We start from the raw sequence: 21064 nt of genomic DNA, 5'->3' as shown, positions 1-21064 counted from the left end.
TCACAGGACCAGCACCTGCCCTCCCCACCCCGGCCCGTTTCCTCCCTTATAAAAGATGTTTTCGCCATCCCTGGCCAGCTGAAGAGAGACAAGAATGGGCTCCTGTGCCCAAGCAAGGACAAAATGCTAACGCCAGTGCCTAAAGAGGTGAGGTCCCTCTTGGGAACGCAGCAGTGCTGGGGCCATCAACAGATTGCTAATATCTGTATACCAAACACATCTAAGGGAATGCAGGAGTCAGGGGCCAGTGCCTGGGAAACAATAAACAAATGAGTGCTCAGCAAGTGTGCTAAGCAAAAGTCAGCAGCCAGGGACACATTCAGAATTTGGGAGGGCTGGCTGCTCTGAACTGGGTTATTTGTGCCTGCTGGTCAAGCCAACTAGTTTGCTTTTCTGGGTCCAGCACTCTGATAGCTCGCCCCTGTGGCTCTGAACTAATCAATCTTTCTGCCCAGGGCCTGGACACAGCTCCCTTAGGACTCAGAGGTCCACTCTCTGGGATTTGCCCTGCAAGAAAAACTCTTAGTAACACAAACCTCAGGAGGTGAGCAAACGATGCCTTGATGGGGCTGGAGAGATGGCTCAGCAGTTAAGCAAGCTTGCTGCTCTCCCAGAGGACCCAAGTTCGACTCCCGGCACCTACAAGAGGTGGCTCACAATGCCTGTAACTCCAGCTCCAGCAGATCCGACACTCTCTTCTGGCCTACACACACATGACATACACATCAAAAACAAAACACGACAAAACAAAACAAAAAAACCCAAATAAACCAAAACTTAAAAGCAGGGCCCTGAAACCACTAAAGAACTGAAGTTTGGATCGCTGATGTGTGTTTTGTGCAAATAAAGTTTAGTTTGGAGCAAAGTTGAGATGTACTTGAAAACTAGGAGTGACTGTTTAGAAAGCATTTCAAACAAACTCAGGAGTGATCCCCAGTTCCCAGGACCCTGAACCCTCTCTCCTTGTGATGCTCAGTGGCAGAGGATAACTCTGGGAAGACCAAGGGCTGCCACTGTCTGATGTCCAAACTCCACGACCCCTCCCATTCCTGGATGTATGAGACACCTTGGAGGGTACTTGGGGTCAGTTTCAGGTGGCCTTGCCTCCCACATTGGGTGGGCGCCAGCTTCATTTCTTCAAGGTGAAGTTAGTGAGATTTAGATAGAAAAGGAAAGAAATGAGAGAAGACCTCCAGGGAGGTCTTGTGGGTGCAGTGATGGCAAGGCTCCATGTTGGCTCCCTTGCTGACTCAGCATGGGAGGGTCGCTTGCTATTTGCCACTTGCCACCACACCACAGTCCCCACCGTGATCCTCCCTCTGGCTCATGCTGAGTTGCACAGCACAGAGACAGACCACCCTTGCCACCGAGTTCTCAGTGTGTCATTCCCTCGAACAGAGGCAGACACTGCTGAGAGGGCGTGTCCTCACCTAGGGTGACAGCCTTAGTGCTAAGCTTAGGTCTCCAGGTGAGGATTTACAGTGTGGCTGTGGGGTGCTTAGTCCTGAACTCAGAAGGGCCCGATCGAACCAGAGTGTAGAAGATGGGACTGAGGGGATGGGGGACGGGGTTGACTAAGCGATAGCTCCGTAAAGCCTTTGCCAGAGAGGTCCTTCAAATGCCAGCATCTCTCTCTGGAGGGACTCAGTAGCGGAAGGACAGCACTCTTGACTGTCTCCTGGCTCTCCTAGTTCTCCTGGCTTCCTTTCTAGCCCTCAGAGGGTGAGGAGGGGGAAGGTTGATTGGCTCTCACTTCTTGGTGCCAATTAAAACACCAGAAAACAAAAGGAGAGCGAAGAGCTGCCCAGTAGATGCCCACAAATGTAGCTGTGAGAAGCTGTGGCCTTTGACCCTCTCCCACTGCCACGGCATGAGCTCCTAGCTCCAAGTGTTGTTCATTTATTATTTGACAGGCACATCTTCTTTAAGATTTAGTTTTACTGCTTTTAATTGTGTGTATGTATGCCTGCTGGTACGTGCACAAGAGTAGGTGCCTCCAGCAGTCACCAGAGCTGGAGTTATGAATGGTTGTGAGCCACCTTGTGTGGGTCCTGGGAGCCCAACTTATGACCTCTGCAAAAGCAGAATGCACCCTTAAGCACTGAGCCATCTCTCCAGCCCCAGGACGCATCTCTTAAAAATAAAATGTATTTATTTATTGATTGATTGATTGATTGTGTGGAGGTCAGAAGACAACTTGCAGGAGTCTGTTCTCTCCTTCTACCCACGTTGGCCTCAGGGAATAAACTCAGGTTGTGAGCCTTGGCAGCACCTTAACTCACGGAGCCATCTTACCAGTCCCTAGACACATCTTTATTAACTAATACTGGGAACCAGGAATAGCCAGGAATAACAGCACCACAGAGCCGTGCACACAGTTTCCAAAGACTATGTGAGCAAGCTGGGGAGAGAAAGCCATGAGTCAGCAGATTAAAGGGTTAATACTGGGGACTGGTGAGGGGGTTGGGGGTAGAGAAGGTGGTGGCCTCTGTTGGTAAAGTACTTGCCACATGGGCAGGAGGACCTAAATTCGGATCCCAGAACCCACGTAAAAAAACCAGTGTGGGGGTACAAATGTGCATACAGTAAGAAGATTCCTAGCTAGCTAGCCCTGTTGAGTGATGAAGTCCAGTCTCAGGGAGAGACCCTGACTCAAAACACAAGGTGGAGGAAAGTAGAGGAAGACACCTGACTTTGCCCTCTGCCTTCCATAGGCAACACTACACACAAGTAAATAAAACATAGCAATGGAGTCAGGGCAGTGACACCCCGGGGAATGTGTCTGCTGCATCTTCTACCCAAGTAAAGTCCTGAGTATCCTGGTGTGACTTCCATCCAGAGACCCAGCCAAGGGAGACACAGCACAGCAAAGACTCAGGAGCGGTCACTTCTTCCGATGACGTAGAGAAAGTCTTTCCCCTTCTACACTATTCTTGGAAGAGGGCGGCAATGGTCCATTGAGAACATCTAATAAAGTACCTTGAAGAGGCATCAAGTCCTCTCTTAGGGTCAGAGCAGACACCTACCCCAAGAAACGATGCCTTCTACCCTCAGGCAATACCCTGTAGGAGAGCCTCTCCAGAACCCTTTCCTTCCCTTCAGGGATGGCTCTCATGCTCCCATATGGATCACATTTCCTGTTGAGAAGTGTCGCCCCAGCCTAGGGGGTGGGGACTCCAGGCCAGCTCAGGGCATGAGGAGTTCTTCCTTTATAAGAGAAGGAAAGTTCAACTTCCTTAAAGGGCAGATGGTCCAAATTATCCCCACACCCCTCCCCCCTTCCCTCTCCTCCCTCCACCCCCGCCCCATCCCATCGCAGCTGCAGAAAACTACTGAGCCCATTTTCCCAGCCTAGTGTGTTTATTTCTATTCTCCACAACCTCCTTTCTTCCTTCTTGTTTTTTTTGCCTTGGCAGAGGGGGACTGAAAGGCAGGAAAAACAAACATCAAGGGACTGAACCATTGTGACCATAGCTTGGGCTCTCCCTGCTTGCCTTAGAAGCAGAATTCTGGGGCTCTAGGACCCTCTCCGGCCCCCACTCCCGTGCATAGGCAAGGGAGGTCTTGAGTAAGTCAGTGCTCTCTCAGGTCCTCAGAGCCTTAGCAAGTGGTGTGAGCCGTCCTCACCCAGTCATTCCTCTACTCTCATTAAGCACACTGGCTTGAGTACTTCGCTGTTCCCTTGTTAAAGCTTGGGTTTGAGTCCGGAGGGTACCTGCTAAGGTTTCCAAATTCTTGTGTACTGGAACAAAGACTTAGACCACGAATGGTGATAGAGCAGTTATTACGGGAGAAAGAGGCACTCTTCAGCATGGAAGTGGCCTGGGGAGCTGGGATGGGGTCCCACCCCCATTTATGACCCTTTATGCAGCAACTTTTCAGATGGGACTTGTCTTGGGCTTTCTCTATTTTGTTTTCCAGTCCTTTTGCCAACTGGCTTTTTTCTTTTAATCTTTTTCTAAAGATCTATCTATCTATCTATCTAATATTATATATATATAATCCCTCTATCTACTTGTTTGTTTTGTGTGTGTGTGTGTGTGTGTGTGTGTGTGTGTGTGTGTGCGCGCGCGCGCGCACATGAGTGCAGGTACCCATAGAGACCAGAAGAGAGTGTCAGATGCCTTGCAGCTGGAATCACGGCCAGTTGTGCCCTGTCCAGCATGAGTGCTGAAAGCCAAGTTCTGGTCCTCTGAAAGAGCAGCAGGACCAGTGCTCTTAAGCACTGGGCTGTCTCTCTAACCCTGTATCTTAATCCTGACGACTCTCTCTCTCTCTTTCTCTCTCTCTCCATACGTACTTTCCTGCCACATCAAGGTCTCTATGTGTAAACGGGGACACAACCGGATGCTGAATGACTGTCGTCTTCTCATAACATAGTGGAGGGATGGGGTGCATGGGGATCCAGGAAAGGAAATTGCAGTGTAATAATACCCAAAGATGAGGCGGGGGAGCACCCATCAGGGAAACTTCCCCTGAGGTGACCTCTATGTGCCTTGCAAAGCTGGTGAGCAGACAGCTCAGCTGATGTTACATCTGGCTTTCTCTAATACTGCTGTGGCTATTCATGAAGACCACCTTCAAAATATTCAAAATACCCCAGACCATTCAAAATTGCCTCTGTATGGAAGGCTTTCAAAGTTCCCCAGCTGATTGCTGTGTGAGGTCCGGCAGGGCTTCATAAGACGCAGACACTGTAGCCCAGTACAGTAAGTGCTAAAAGCCCCAAGGGGCCATCCTAAAAACACCTTACATTTTGGAGAGGGCTGCAGCTAGACAGTGGCCATCGAAAGGACAGGCCATTGCTCTGAGCATCGTATAGCAGCTGTGTGATCCTGGGAAAATCCCTTGACTTTTCTGGACCCATTTCTTCTATTGAATGAGAGAAGTTATAACCACTAACATGGCAGTAAAATAGATGTACGGAGCTCTTTGCTTAGCAACTAGCATTCAGAGGACAGACTTCCGTTCTCTGCACTGCTCCTGCTCCACCTCCCACTGTGAAATGCCCAGGACTGGGCTTTGATGTGGTTGGGTCTGAGGACAGCGTTGAGCCATCGAGACCAAGGCATGCTGGGAGTTCCAAGGCTACTTCAGCCTGGAAACCAGCTCTGAGAAATGGCAGCTACCAGTCAGTTACATGATCCTCTCGGATCTGCCCCAGGGGCAGAGGGATGGAGAAACTTGCTCAGTTACGCTGAGAGCAGAAAGACATTTCACAGTTTACCCCCCAGTAAAAGCCACAAAACCCCAAATGGGATGTGCAAACGAGGTAAAGGAGCCCGTGGCTGAAGAAATGCCAGGGGCAGCCAGAGAAGCCTAGAAATGAAACCAGATCCTGGTTTGAAAGTCCCCAGGGTGGATTCCCAAGAGATGCTGTGCCTTCCCTCCTCTGCCCAGAGGTTGGGTGAACAGCTGTCAGCCCTGTGGACAGATCAGAGGTCTGAGTCTGGAGGGGTGAAGGGATAGGCCTAACTAAGTCCAAGGCCTCTTCCCACCTGGCACTCGGGGAATCATGACCCAGATCTAGACGCTTTTCCCACAATCCTGCTTCTTCTACATGTTGTGTTTTTAGGATAGCATGGGCAAAGCAGTGCTTGCTTTGAGAGAAAAAACCCCACAGGTTAGATTTATAAAGGCTGTGTTAGGCACCCAGGAATGGCCTGGGCCGTGGTGCGGAATTCCCACATCAGTCCAGAACCGCCTGGCTTAGCAAATCACATCCAGTTTGCATTAGCATGCAGGGAGCTGCTGACAGCAGGAGCCAGGCTTCTGCACGCCACCCCACTCCCTCCCCTAGCATGCCAAGGAGCCAGAAACTGGGGAGAGTAGCGGAAGTGAGGAGGAGACCAATGCTACAGGAGGGAGGGAGCAGCTCCCAATCCTACACAGACTGGCCTTCTGCATGCCATCTCTGCTAGGGCCCTGCTATGCAAGCTGTCCTCACCAGTGAGTGCATGGAGATGCCCAGGGATGCCCCCATGTGCCAACTGTTCTGCCAGAATTCACACCACTGGATGTTCTAAATCTTTGACACTCACTGTTGCTCTCAGTGTCTTCATTCTACCTGTGTGTCCAGAGGAGGCGCTGGCCAGTGGCGCCAACAATCCAACGAAGCCCCCCTGAGGGCAGAGGCACCCCGTTTCTATTCGCCAGGGCCGTAGGAGGAAACCCTTCTAGACTTTATTCAAACCTCCACTCACAATGGGGCCCTCAGAGGCAGGTTACCAGTCAGTCATTAGGTGCTTGTGGCATCCCTCATGCCCTCCACCCCACCCCGTCCCCCACACCATCCCCCACCCCCACTCGTGATCTGTTCTCTTCAGATATTTAGTTATCTGAGTCACTTTGGGTAATAGGGCTTGAGAAAAGGCCCATCATGTTGGCAAGCCTTGTACGGTCTGGAATGAAGGGGGTCAGCTGTCTAGTGTCTCGTCTCAGACATGGCCTAGTGACTCCAGTCCCTGATCCTCAGCCGTTTTTTGCTTCTGCCTCCACTCCCCCCTCTCCACTCTCCCCAGCTTGTATTCTTGAGAGATTCTGAGTGATTCTGGACTTTTCACTACAAGTGGCTTGGGCAGAAGTTCTGAGTTTAAACAGCCCTTCTGGGCCTTTCCCACATGTAAGGAAGTGCCACGGGCTGTGGGCACAGCGCACTCCTTGATAGATTTATCAAGTGTCACAGCCTAACCATAGTCATTGGCAAAGTCAAACTGGCGCTAATGACAGGGTAGTGAACAGAGCCAAACAGCAGTAACTATCACCATAGGGGAAAAGAATTCTGCCCCAAGTGTAGCCTGAGGTTGGGAACACCCTAGAACAATCTCAGGCAGAGCCTTTGGCCTGGGGCATGCCAGCACCTGTCCCCGGGGAACCGAAGGGAACCGTCCACCATCTTCCCTTGGTGTGGTGATCCAGTGCTGGGAGTGAAGAAAGAAAGAGGTCTGGACCCCCAGGAACAATTGCTTCCTCAATCTCAGTCTCCTCATCTCTGCATGGGGGTGGAGGTGGCCTGGCAGTCTCCTGCCACAGCTGGCGCCCTGCCATCTTCTCCTTTTCCTCTGCGGGTGACTCAAGGTGAAGGACACTACTTCTGTTCCCACTCTCCTTTGATGTCAGAAGGGAGGGGGTTGGGAGTTCCAGAGGCGAATCAGAATGGAGAACTAAACAAGCAGTTGGAAATAGAAATGGCCACACCAGCCCGGCGTGGTGGCGCACGTTTTTAATCCCAGCCCTAGGGAGGCAGAGGCAGGTGGATGTCTGCGAAGTCAAGGCCAGCCTGGTCTACAGAGCAAGTCCAGGACAGCCAAGGCGACACAGAGAGACCCTGTCTTGAAAAATATAAATAAATAAACAAACACACCAGCACATCATAAGAAACAAATAGGTAACGCACAGGAGGTGGGCAGACTTACTGGGCTTTCCTCCGCTGATGCTAAGCTTTGTCCTTACCCCGCCTAGCCGAGCAGCATACTCCCTTCCAGCATCACTCAGCAAACCTGTGCCCTGCAAGGGCATGGCAGCTATCATGGTTCACCCGTAAGACTCGAGGGGACGCTGATGTGTTTCTGTGAGTTTCTAGCGAACATGTGATCTCCCCAGGGTAATTAAGGTAACTTTTCCGTGCCTCTGCTCCATCACAGTTGTGAGGTAGATTAGTAGACCCAGCCCAGAACTCAGGAAGAATGGAGGCTTCTGAGAGAAGAGCAAAAACACAGCACTGGCCCCAGGTTAAGTATCCAGTGCAGATCTCGGCTCTCCTGCTTACAGGGCACGGCTTGGAGAAGTCGCACCACCTCTCTGGGCCCCTGGCGGTCCTTCCTGTGAGCATCACGTCATCGCAAAGTCTTGGCCAGCTGGCAAATTCTATGTTTCCTGGTCATTTGTGATGATTGGAAAGGCCCAATGATTGTGTCACCATTACTAACTAAACTAGCTTCATGTGCTATGTGATGGGACGGCTGAAGCCCACAGCTAAGCTGCAACATGCTGCCGCCAGCCACAGCCTCAGGAAATGCAGAGCTTCCCAGAGCTTTCAGAGTCCAGACCCACTCGTTTCTCCACAGCCTGGCCCTAAATGTGTCCCTTTCCCTCTTAACTAGGGAGGTGGGTCTGGTCTGGCAACCCTGGGGCTTGCTTTGGGGGTGTGTTCCAGGAGCTGGTTCCCGGAGCAGCCTGGGTAGTGAGCAAGAGCAGCCTAGGAGGTCAGGAAATAGGCAGTTTCTAGGAACTGGAGGAGCAAGGTAGGAAGGCATGAGAAGAGATCAGAACCACTGACACCCCAGGAAACTTGTAGGTGAAGCAGGGAGCCCTTTAAACTGCAAGAGCAGGGAGGCCACGTGGTGCAAGGGGCCAGTGCCCTGTCCTGGCTATCTTAGGGGTTTCTTCCGGGCAATGGTACTTCTGGGCTAAACCTTGCCAAGCAGATCTGAGGGGACAAGTGGCAAAGAGCAGGCTCTTTGTAGTACTTGGACTGACACTGATCTGGGGTGACACTGCCAGGCCCCCCTAGGTGCTCTCCAGTTTGGCACTCTCTATGGCACTAAATTTCTTTTCAGCCCCTAAGGTTGATGTGGTGCTGGCTGGGAGGGCTGTCCTACTAGGGACCCATTACTCTTCGTGGTGCATAGGCCATGGGGCAGTGACATCTTTGAAGGTGAAGTTATGAATCCTATAATTTTGGTTACCATGTTTCCAATCTTGTAAAGTTTCCCTATTTCCAAATATGCTTTTGTTGTCACTTCTGCATGCACTGGATCTGATGGGAATTTAAACACGTCACCATCTAAGTGACATTTTCTAAATTTTCTTAGCACCCACCAAAATCCAAGGCAGACCACATCCCTGTTTTCTCAAGAGAACAGTGTCCCCGTGGCACTGTGATCTGAGTTTTGGCTCTAGAGCCTAGAACCACCTCATGGAAAGCCATTGAATAACGTTGGGACAACGATGAAATATGAGACTGGCACCTTGAGATGCCCTGGTGGTGGCCCTTCCACTCAGTCCCCCACCAAAGCCCTGGACGCTGAGTAGTACACTCACCAGGTTCTCTATTATCAGGGGAGTTAGTCCATTTCTGGATGCCTCCATTTTAAACTCAGTGGCTACCCCAGCGCCTTTGACACTGCGCCATCCAACAGCGTCCCCTGAGAAAGTAAGGCAGTTATTATAATATGAAGAAATGAATAAGTCTGGAGAAAGGCCAGATGATGTGGAACTAGGGGTAGTTGTTCGAGAGGAGACACCTCGTCTTCCTGTCTACTCCCTTCCATGTCCAGTTTTCAATATGGTGAATCCCTTCACTCTTTTTTTTTAAAAGATTTATTTATTATTTATACAATATTCTGCCCACATGGGTGCCTGCCCACCACAAGAAGGCACCGGATCTCATTACAGGTGGTTGTGAGCCACCACGTGGTTGCTGGGAATTGAACTCGGGACCTTCGGAAGAACAGATGGTGCTCTTAACCTCTGAGCCATCTCTCCAGCCCCTCTCCCTTCACTCTTCACACCTACTTTGTTTTGTTTTTAAGACTTACTTGGCAGGGCAGTGGTGGCGCAGGCCTTTAATTCCAGCACTTGGGAGGCAGAGGCAGGCCTCAGGACCTCTGGAAGAGCAGACAGTGCTCTTAACCTCTGAGCCATCTCTCCAGCCCTTGACACCCTCCTTGGTCCACACTTACTAGCTGCCATCTCTCCAGACTTTTGCATCCTCTTTCCTGGTCTAACTTCCAATATGGTGCCTTCCTTCACTCCTCACTCCTTTCCTTGCCTAGCGTCCAAGATGGCCCTCCCTTCACTCTCCCTTGAACATCCTTCAAGATGGCGCCTAACCTCGTTCCACCCACTTCCTTGTCTACACTTCTAAGATGGTGCCTTCCTCGCCCTCTAGTCACTTCTTCTGTCCCCACCCCTACACTTAACACTACTTGGAAATTCTTATGTTGAAAAGGGTCTTACAGTGTAGCCCAGGCTAGCCCAGGCTAGCCTAGGTACTAATGATACACCTGCTTCAGCCTCCCAGGGGCTGGGACTACAGGTGTGTGCCACGACACCTGGATTTATGGCTTGTTTCCCAGGCTTTTGTCAGGTGCCACCCACCCCACCCCCATTGTCGGCTTCATGAAGGCACATCCTTTGCTCATGTGTGTATCCTCGGTTCTCTAACAGATGCTTGGTCATTTGTTCCGCAAGGTGAGTAAGGAACCAGAATGAGGTCAGGCTGGGCAAAGCCCAGAAGCTAAGTCAGTGACTCTGAGCATAGCCTCACTATCCTCGTCACATTCCAGCTCTTTCTCTGGCTCTGACCTGAGCTTCAATGCTACCTGGCCCGCTGCAGAACCCACCATAGCGTCCTCCTGCCTCCTCCTGTCTCCTCTAACCCCACACAGAGGCTTCCATTCCCAGCCTCACTGCACAGCGTGATTGATGCACAGACTCTCAAGTGACCTGGTGTTGACAAGAGGCAAGGCAGGTCTGGGGAGACCTGTTAGCCAATCTGAGGTCAAGCCTCTGGCCTATTTTGGTGTCACCAGTTCCTCCTTACTGTCCCCAGGGAGTTATCCTGGTCATGCATGGACTCTGAGTTCTACCTTCCCACCACCGTTTCCTCCTCCAGGTTTCTGTGTTCTCCCGCTGCCCTTCCCCCTCGAGTGCTGGCCGGAGCTGGGTTTTCAGTAACTGCAAAGGGGTAGCTGGTTGCCTGGCCAGGGATAAAACTCACAGAATAGCGATGATGTGATTTTTCTAGTGGGCTTTGCTGTGAACTTCAAACTCTTTAGAAATCTGACAAAGAGCAAGAATAAAGCTGGGCATGGTGGCATACGCCCACAATCCAAGCATTTGGGAGACCCTGTCTCAAAGCAAAGCAAAACAAAACAAACCAAAGAGCAGGTGTGACACACTGTGACCTCCTGGTCTTAGCCCTAGCTCTCTCTCTCTCTCCCCCTGTGTGGAAGGATGGCCATTCAGGAGGCTGGGTCAGGTCCTGGGTGTCTGGAGACAGGCAGTAACAGCGACTCTCCTGGCAGGTGATACGGACTTCACACTGATTCGCCTGGTGAATGGCTCTGGCCCACACGAGGGCCGAGTGGAGGTGTTCCATGAACGTCGCTGGGGCACAGTGTGTGATGACGGCTGGGACAGGAAGGATGGAGACGTGGTTTGCCGCATGCTGGGCTTCCATGGTGTTGAAGATGTGTACCGGACAGCTCGTTTTGGCCAAGGTAAGGATGGTAAAGTAAGATACAGATTGAATAACTTGGAAGAGAGCCATGGATTCTAGGCTAGGCCTCCTTCCCCCCAAAGCCTGCATCACCTTCATGTGATAAAGCCAACTGTGCTCTGGGGACACCTATGCCTCAATCCTCTTCTCAGTACACACCTCATGCTTATAAACACTTTGTATAGAACCCGAACATGAAGAAACTTGGGCGGACTTGAACCCAAAACAACAGTTCCCAGTGGATCAGAGGACCTCTCCTCCATTTAGTTCGGTGTGCCCTAGTGCTCTGCAGTGTGCCTGGCCCCTCTCTGCTCTGTGTCTTGGTCTTCTTGTCTGGGAAAGGGGCTCACAGACTCTGGGATGCTTTCCAGCCTAGGCCCCTAAGGATCTAACATGCTGCCAATCAACTGTTGTGAAGACAGTTGATTCTGGCATGGGGAGGGCGAGGATTTGAGCTGATCAGATCACACTCAGCTGTCAGGTGTGTCTGGTGACCTGTGAGGGGCAGTTGCCCAGGACAGGAGCTTTTGGGGTTTGTGGAATAGGGCTAGACAAACCTACCATCTTGCCCGAGGCATAGGCTTCCTATTCCTCTGAGCTAAAATAGTTACAGGGCTTCCTAGTGTGGCACGAGGAAAGAGTGGCTTGTCTTCTCTCTCTGCGCACGGCCAGGTGGAATGTCCCTGAAGGTCTTGACTCCTCGCAGCTGCCTGGCTTCCCATCCCAGGAGAAGCTGCGGCAGTTCCTGCTCAAATGTCGGTTTGTGGTGCCACCTGATATTTCTTGTAGAAAGACGGAAGGGCCACAGCAGATAGGGGAATCCAAGAGGCTAGAAACACAGAGACAACTGTCAGGATGGAGGACCTCTGTCCCTGTCAAAGCTTCGTGCTGATTTCCGCCTTGTTTCCAGAGGAAAGTCTCCATATTGCTATCTTTAGGAAGATGAGGGACCCTCATTTCTTTTCTATTTGAGACTCCTTCCTAATAAATGGGTACAAAACCTTATGGAAAAGAAGTGCATAAACTCTTTCGAGAAAGCATTAGTAGATATTTAGAAGATCCTGGTAGTCTTTAATTAAAGCCTTTAGTTGCTGTAGGGTGGCCCAGCCTGAGGCACATGGCTCCTGGGGCTGGGCCATCCATCCAATGGGTTTGTGACTGGCCTTTCATTAGCCCTGACTTTTACATCATGTGTTTCCAACTTGTCACTTGATTCTTTTAGCCAGCCAATAGACTTCCTTCTTGCCTCGCCTCTTCATCTTGATATGTCCTTAGTCCCTTTAGCTTCTCCTCCTCTTCCTGTTCCTCCTCCTCCTGCTCCTCTTCCTCCTCCTTCCCCTCTGCAAGCTGTCCCTGGAGTCCTTCTCTACACATGAGGATCCAATCATGATCCAGGTCATTCTCTCTGCCCTGAAATGCTCCCTTGAGCCTCAGACCCCTCAGTATCCAGTTACTTTCCAGGCAGCACCACTTAAAGATAGTGCATGCACCTGCCAAAGGGGCCACGTTCTCTTCCCATCAAATCCTTTACCTCTATCAGGCCTACAGCACCATTTTGTGTTAGACTCCATCTAAACCAGACCCTGGGCACACCCACCCTATCGCCAGCTCCTCATCTGTCCCATCCCTAAGTCTTACAGATTCTACCACGCCTGGGTAGACCCCTCAGGGGTCTTTTGGGTCTGTCTCCTCCTCTCCTTCCTCACTGCACCACCTTAGACAATATTCATCAGGGAAGAGGAGTGGTTAGGACAGAAACTCGGGTCATACTGTGCTTGAGCCCAGGGACTTCGTTTGAGCAGATTTCTTTTTTGCTGTTGTTGTTTTTTATTTTAATTTTTTGTTTGTTTGTTTTTTTAAGACAGGGTTTCTCTGCATAGCCTTAGCTGTCCTAGACTTGCTTTGTAGATCAGGCTGGCCTTGAACTCACAGCGATCTACCTGCCTCTGGCTCCCAGAGTCCTGGGATTAAAGGCTACCACGCCCTGCTTATGCAGATTTCTTACCTTCGCTGAAGCTTTAGTTCTTTCTCCTTTGAGGGCAGGCTGCGGGCGTTAGATGGCCTTGCGCGTGTGTCAAGCAGTTAGCGCCATGCAGGCACCATTGCCTGTCTCCATCTACTGTGTACTGAGTTAAGATGGCTGCCAGTCCAAGGGGCCTGAGTGTAGCACTGAGCTTTGAGCTGCTGTCATTTTGGCTGTCTCACCACAACCTATAGGTTAGTTCCTGGGTCTGCCTTCCCTAGCTGCCAGCAATCTGCCAAAAAAAAAAAAACCAAACAAATAAACAAACAAACAAAACACACACATACACACATACTTGCAGCATGTGCTTGTGTTAACCCCTTCCTGAAACTTCAGTGGGGCCTTCATTGCTCTTGGGATCAACTTAGCAACAAAGCCCTTTTTTTTTTTACCCCCCCCAATTGTTCTTTGACAAGAGTCTCCCTTTATAGCTCAGGTTGGCCTTGGGCTCGCTGTGTTATGTCTACTCAGCTCCCCCAAGTGAAGGGATTTCAAGTTCGCACCACTACTACAAAGCCACGATCAGAATCTTTCTGAAGCCGCTTCCTCCCACTCCCCCCTTGTCACAGGGGGCTTCCCTCACAGGTGTCTTCTGGGCTTCTGAGGCCACCTGATACAGCTTCCGGTTGCCTTGTCTCCGCATTGTCTTTCCCCATCGGCTCCATTTCATCTCCTGGGGGGGAGCTTTCCAGGCCCTCTGATACGTCAGCTCACGATGAACACACACTTTAGCTCCTATGGTACACCCTGCATGTCTCCGTGAACCCTCTTGTTCACCAGGGGCGGGGGGCGGGATTCTAAATATGAAGAAGAATGCTGGGTGTAGAGCAGGCCCTCACATTATCTGTTGAGTGAATGGACCTTTTACCAGGAGGCAGTGTGCTGGTCCTTCTTATCCTAGGGAACTTTATTGTGCATCCTCAAAGGGGACAGGCAGAGTGGAGTTGACCTAGCCTGAGCAGGGCTCCTCAGGCCGACATATGTCTGTGGGTCACCTGGGGCAAGATAAAGTCCTAACCAATTCCCACACTGGTTCCGGGACCTCGCCTTGTGAAGCCAGAGAACTGACTATTCTAACACCAGGTGACAATGAGCGCTGGCTTCTGTGACATGGGGTGAAGGGCATAAATACTAGCCGCTTCCTTAGCAGTGACCCCCACACACTTGTGAGAGTGGCAGCTTGGCTTGGGAAATGACCATGCTCCAAGTGTATTGGCCTTCCAGAGGCTGGACACCAGCCTGTCTTGGCGGAGCCCCAGGCTGTGCTTACAAGTGTCCACATCCTGCAAATGAATTTTGGGATGGGCAGCCTTGGGCCTGTTGTTCATTTGTTAGTGCCCTTTATTTGCTTGGGTGTGACTAATCCAACAGAGCTCTTGGGCCTGCCGCCTTTTCCTGGGTAATTTGTGAAGTGATGTGTTTTCCAGGAGACGTTTCATCTGTGAGTTATTGCTGGGCCTCAAAGGGCTTATTGTGTAAAGAGCCAGAGAGAGGCTCTGGTGAGGACAGAGTCCAGGCAGACAGCGGGAGGAGCTCTCTCCTCCTCCTTCTGTCCTTGACTCGCTGCACCTCAGTCCTTCCATAGAGGACCCTTGAATCTCCGTGGAACAAGCCTAAACAGCTTAATTCTGGTTTAGTCCATAGCACGGCAGCTTAGCCGGTCCCTTGGGCACCTTTGTTAAGAGATGTCACAGGGCAGATTTAGAATGAATGACAAAGTTGAAGATTTTCATAGGCTCAGTGATTAGATTTTCATAGTCTCAGTGATTCTTCTAAAAAGAGAGGGATCACCTGGCTTCGGGGGAGGGAAGGTGACAGCATGGAGGGTTACCGAAGCCCTTCCCAACAAGGAAGCATCTGGTAGACTCACGTGGGGTGACATGGCTCGTAACGCTGGAATCAGGGTTAAGACCCTCAACCTTGTACTTTATGCCTCTTTTTTGTATTCACTGTTTTTTCTTATGACTGTGACATAAGCAACCCAAGGGAGGAAGACTTGCTTTAGCACGAGGTTTCAGAGAGTCGCAGCCCATTCTGCTAGGGAAGGCATGGCGACAGGCAGGCAGGCGCCAGTACTGGTAGTGGAGGTGGCAGACAATCAGGTCTGGAGTGGTATAATTTTCAAGAGTCTGCCCTTTACTGAGCTACTTCCTTCACCCCATGTCACAGAAGCCAGCGCTCATTGTCACCTGGCATTAGAATAGTCAGTCCTCTGGCTGCACAAGGCGAGGTCCTGGAACCAGTCTGGGAATTTGTTAGGACTTTATGTGTTTCTTACTATCTACCCCAAAGCATAGAGGTTCATAATCCATAGAGGGTCCAAACCCCCATACCCTCTGTTATTGTTACTCCACCTATAGGAAGCTAAGTTTATACATTAGGATCCTTCTCAGTGGATCACTGAGAGGGAAGATGGCGGACGGCAGGTTTGAGAAGCGCCTGCACGGACAGCCAGGCCATGGTCACATCACATCCAGGCACGTTCCCTTTTCTCCTCCGTTCAGCTTCCCAAATCACTGCTAAGGAGTTGTGTTTGCCTCTCTTCACAGGCACAGGGAGGATTTGGATGGATGACGTGAACTGCAAGGGTACCGAGAGCTCCATCTTCCACTGCCAGTTCTCCAAGTGGGGAGTGACAAACTGCGGGCATGCTGAGGACGCTGGGGTGACTTGTACTACACTCTGAGAGTGGGCACAGCCCAAGGCCAGGGCACTGCCGCTGAGCCACATTCCTATGTCTCTGCGGTAGGGGGATTGCTTGGAGCTACCTAACCAAGGCTTGTGCTCGGTCCAACACCACCCTATCCCTGCTGCCAGTTGGCCCTCCTCTGGTTCAAGGTGACCTGTTGTCACTCTCCACTCAGAATACTGCTCCAAAGTGTTCAGTGTGACCTACATTCTGTCTTTCCCTTCCACCAAGGTTTCTACATGGGGTGCCCTTAGCAGTTGAACCAGCAATGCGCTAAGCTACCTGGAGACCATCCACGGGGCCTGGAGATCCAAGTTCTCTTTGGTCTCTTGGTTACCGATCTTCGCTGATATGGTTCCATAGATAAGAGCAGAGGTGGGAGGTGTTGTGGGTCATTTACTTTGCATATAATTCCCAACTCTCAGTTTCACCATCCTCCTCCCCTGCAAGTGGAAACCCTTAATGACTGTGTTTCCTCTCTGCTCCTCTGCCAGTCGCCTAAGGAAACCCTGACTGGAGCTGGGAAGGGAGGGGGATAACTACCGTGTAGTGCTACATCGTATCTTGGGTGCTGAATTTCCTTATCCACTTTGCTGTGTTGGTACAAGGCAGGTCAACCAGGCCAGGTACTGCTCACCTGGCCCAGTCATCTGGCTTCCGAGCTAGAAGACCAAGGATGACCAAGACGGAGACAAGGTTAGTGTTCTGGCCAGGCCCTTGTTAGGCCTGAGCAATGAGCTTGGGCTGTAGATGTTGGTTCTCAAAGAGTTGTATGCTCCCCAAATCCTACAGCGAGCATGTGTAAGATCAGACATGATGGGTTTCTAACTCAAACATCCACACGGGAGGGCCGACTTGAAGCTACATGTTAACCTGAGCCCGTCGGTCAATAAAGACTGTGTCTCGGGGCAGTTGGTGACATTGTGCCTTCCAGGCCTCTTTAAGTATAATCCTGTGCTCAGAGGAATGCAATCTTGCTGAACTCCTGAAGGCCTCTTTAAGCCTGTGAGCTGCACTCCCCTCCTGCTTACAAGGAGAACGCATTCTGCTGTTGATACAAGGGGGAGGTTGGACTAGATTGTACATGCGTTCTAGAACCGGGGGAGCTAAAGGGTAGCAACTGAGGGCAGACCTGTTTGGCTATAGTAGAGTCACAGACACAACCACATACCTTAGAGGTGAGCATTACCCTGGTGGGGTCAGGAAGACCTAGGAACCTCCAGGTATGGTTCCCCGCCCCCCGCCCCAAGACCCTGGCTGGCCAATAAGCCAGTATGTGATCTTGGTCATCTTTGCTTGCAATATGCATTACTCACTACTGTTCTCACGATCTGACCAACTGTTATGTTTACATAACATGCATGGACTCATGCATCTTCTTCGAGAGCCAATGTGTGTATACCTGTATAAGCATAGCACTCCTGATTACATAGCTCAGCACATCACAATGATTATGGTTTAAAATATATACTAAAGGTTATATTTTTAAAAATAGGTATTTTAAAAGTATGTAAACATCACTTTGAGAATTCCGGGAAAGAATCCACTTACCCTAGTGATGAAGACTCAGGTAACTTTCTTACTTGGTCTTTACGTGGGGGAAACATAAGTTCAGTTTTAATGTCTGTAAAAGCAATGTTGAAAAGTATTTTAACCATAAAAATAAAAGTCGATTAGTTTACAGACCCACCTACGAGGACATGGACATGACCATGGACTGTATTTCAGGGACTAATGGAAACCAGGCCTACAATACTTCAGACCTTTTGTAAAAAAAAAGAATTTCAATAAAGCAAACATTTGAAATACAAGTCATTGAACATGTGGTCCATAGCATTGTTTTTCTCATGAAAACCCAGGGACTGTGGAGAGGGATGGTAAGGCAATCTGATTACTTTCCAGTGAGGACTGTTAGCATGTGCTGTCAGTGCAAAGCCATCTCAGTGCTCTTGGAAGACATCCAACACACACACACACACACACACACACACACACACACACATCTAGACTGATTATGTGGTAGAACACATCTTAGCCTGTTTTCCGTTGCTGTTACAGAATACCTGAGATGTGGTAGATTTATAAAGAAAAGAGGTTTATCTGTAGTACTGAAAGTCCAAAACTGGGCAGCCATATCTGGCAAAGGGCTCGTGCTGCTTCAACTCGTGGCAGAAGGAAGGGGACAAGTGGGTCTGTGCAACAGAGGCCAAGCATATGGCCAGAACCCACAATCATTAAACAGTCCTGAGAAGGGGACCTCTAGGAGGACCCATCCGTGAGGACTCTGCCCCTGTCACCCAGACACCTCCCCAAACTGCCACGCTGAACAATCAAGGTTCTAATGCATGCCTGTGTGGGGGATGCACTCAAATCACAGCAGAACCATGGCATTTAATCCAGATTTGGTGATTCCAAGCAGGTTCCAAGCAGAACAGCCCTCTGGGACCATTCACGAGAGAGAACGGCTTTGAGCTGCCCTTGACCTCAGCTGCAAGGAAGTGCTCATGTTTGTACCTAACAAGAGAAAGGTGTCTCAGAGTTTTACGGCTGTGAAGAGACACCATGAGGAAGGAAGCGCTTATAAAAGAAAACATTTAACTGGGGCTGACTTACAGTTCAGAGGTTTTAGCCCAGTATCATCATGGCGGGGAGCATGATAGCGTGCAGGCAGACATGGTGCTGGAGAAGGAGCTGAGAGCTCTACATCTGGATCCACGGGCAGCAGGAAGAGAGAGAGAGAGAGAGACAAATACATTTTCACCAACTCGGTTTTTAATGGTTTCCTTCACTGCCTGGGCTTGGCTGTCCTGGAACTCACTCTGTAGGCCAGGCTGGCCATGAACTCAGAATCCCCCGCCTTCCCAGTGCACCACCACACCTGGCCCTAAGCTTAAAAAAAAAAGCCTTTAATTCCTTTTCACATATTGGAAGTTTAGTCAGGTGTGGTCTTGCTCTGAGGCCACCATTTCCTTTATTCAAATTAGCATCAGGCTTTTCTTTAATCTGTCCGTACTTCCTGGTCCTCCTTTTCTCCTCCAACTGTACAGTTTGTATTTCCCCTTGCTCCCTTTCATTACAGATAGGCGTGAGACCGGCTCCTAGTAGCCACACACCACAGTCAAGGCTAGGGCGTTTGGAAATGGCCTCTGCCAAAGCTAATCATCTATAACTCTTCAACTTAGCCCCAGGCAGACGTTTTCAGACAAGGAAAGAAAGCAGCCACACTCTTCACCAAAATATCATACGAGCAATCTCTAGGCCACTTACTAAAATTCTTCTCCTCTGAAACCTCTTGAGCCTGTTCCCACAGTTCAAATCACCCTCAGCTCCACAGTCTTTCATGCTCCTACTAGTTTGGCCCGTTAAGTGTCCAACAGCTGTTCCTTTCCAACGCCCCAAAGTCCACATTCCTGCAAACAAAAGCATGGTCAGGCCTATCGCAGCACTATCGCGGCCCCTGGTACCAACTTCTCTCTCTTAGTTAAGGTTTCCATTGCTGTGAAGAGACACCATGACCACATCAACTCTTATAAAGGCTGGCCTACAGTTTCAGAGGGTTAGTTCATTGTCAGTCATGGCAGGAAGCCCGGCACATGCAGGCAGACATGGTGCTGGAGAGGAGCCGAGAGTTCTACGTCTGGATCCACAGGCAGCAGGAAGAGAGAGAAACCCTAGGACCAGCTTAAGTATCTGAAACCTCAAAGCCCACCTCCACCCTCCCCCTGTCCCCCACCCTCCATCCCCCCACCCCCCCACCCCCACCCCATGTCACACTTCCTCCAACAAAGCTACGTCTACTCCAACAAGACTGCACCTCCTAATAGTGCAATTCCCTGTGGGTCTATGGGAGCCTTTTCATTCAAACCAACACAGGTCCAATTAAGCACTGAGTGTGCGGTTCCTGGGCAGGAGTATTCCTGGCACAGAACCACAGCAGCCTGTGAGTAGAGGTCTGGGCCCCACAGTCCTAGATGCTCCCTGGGCAGCTCAGGAAAGTTCTCACGCCCTCAGTTTGCTGTGGGCCACCGCAGTGTGCTAGAAATCAAGAGATGTTTCTGGAAATCCGTGAAGGAAATGTGCTTTTCTGGGGCTGGAGAGGTGGGCTCATCTGTTAAGAGCAATGTCTGCTCTTCCAGAGATCCTGAATTCAATTCCCAGCCACCACAAGGTGGCTCACAACCATCTATAATGTGATCTGATGCCCTCTACTGGCACATAGATGTACATGCAAATAGAGTGTTCTTATATATTAAATAAACAGATCCTTAAAAAAATAAAAAAAGATAACACTTTCCCTCCTCTTTCCAAAGGCCTGGATGGTAGCCTGCTCTCTCTCCCTATCCATGTCATAGAGATTCTGTCTGTGCCTAGAAGGCAAACACAGCCACTTCTAGTAGACAAATGTGTACATACTTTTTGGACAAGTGTCTTGAACTTTTGTCCCAATATTCTTCTGCGACTTTGATGACAAAATAATACAAGTCATGCCAACATTCTCTAATGGGTCCTCAGTGTGAGTCCGCTTGGTTCTGTTTGTAAGCGAGCTCCCTGCCCACCTTCTGTAGAACGCCCATGCCTTCCCCAGGCTTTGCATTCCCCTCCTCCCTCCATCTAAAGCTTTGGCACTAAGGTGGGTTCTGCCTCTTAGATCCCTGTTGTTCATCCTCCTGAACCAAGTAGAAGTAACAGAACTTTCTTGAAGAACATTTAATCTCCTGGGGGAGACCTTGAGGAAGTCCAAGTGGAGTTAGTAGTGTGGGCTCTCATTGTAGATCTTTCCTTAGAGGTTGTACCAGCTGGGGCTGATGTGATGGCTCAGTGGTTAAGAGCACTGTTTGCTCTTCCAGAGGTCCTGAGTTCAATTCCCAGCAACCACATGGTGGCTCACAATCAACTATACTGGGATCTGATGCCCTCTTCTGACATGCAGATACAGCACTCATGTACATAAAAGTAAATAAATAATTTGACCATGTCCTCTGGATGGGGAGGCGTGGTGGCACACAGAGGAAGGATAGCAGACTACCAACAAGAGACTTGATACCCTATGAGCATATACAGGGGGAGGAGGTCCCCCTCAGTCACAGTCATAGGGGAGGGAAGTAGGGGGAAATGGGAGGGAGGGAGG

The 21064-nt window shown here is 50.2% G+C and overlaps 1 protein-coding gene across 1 annotated transcript in view; it reads left to right on the top strand.

The window, feature by feature from the left end:
- The window catches only part of SCARA5 (scavenger receptor class A member 5), a 93277-nt gene extending 75336 nt beyond the window's left edge, over nt 1–17941 (top strand). The window contains exons 8-9 of the mRNA XM_084767010.1: nt 11031–11225; nt 15797–17941. Of these exons, the coding sequence (XP_084623136.1) occupies nt 11031–11225; nt 15797–15933 (332 nt within the window). The 3' untranslated portion in view covers nt 15934–17941. The remainder of the gene's footprint in view (nt 1–11030; nt 11226–15796) is intronic.
- The last annotated feature ends 3123 nt before the right edge of the window (nt 17942–21064 follow it).

This window comes from Acomys minous (genome assembly GCF_964271855.1).
Source record: "Acomys minous genome assembly, chromosome: 18".
Taxonomy (NCBI): Eukaryota; Metazoa; Chordata; class Mammalia; order Rodentia; family Muridae; genus Acomys; species Acomys minous.
This window is presented reverse-complemented; position numbering and strand designations above follow the sequence as displayed.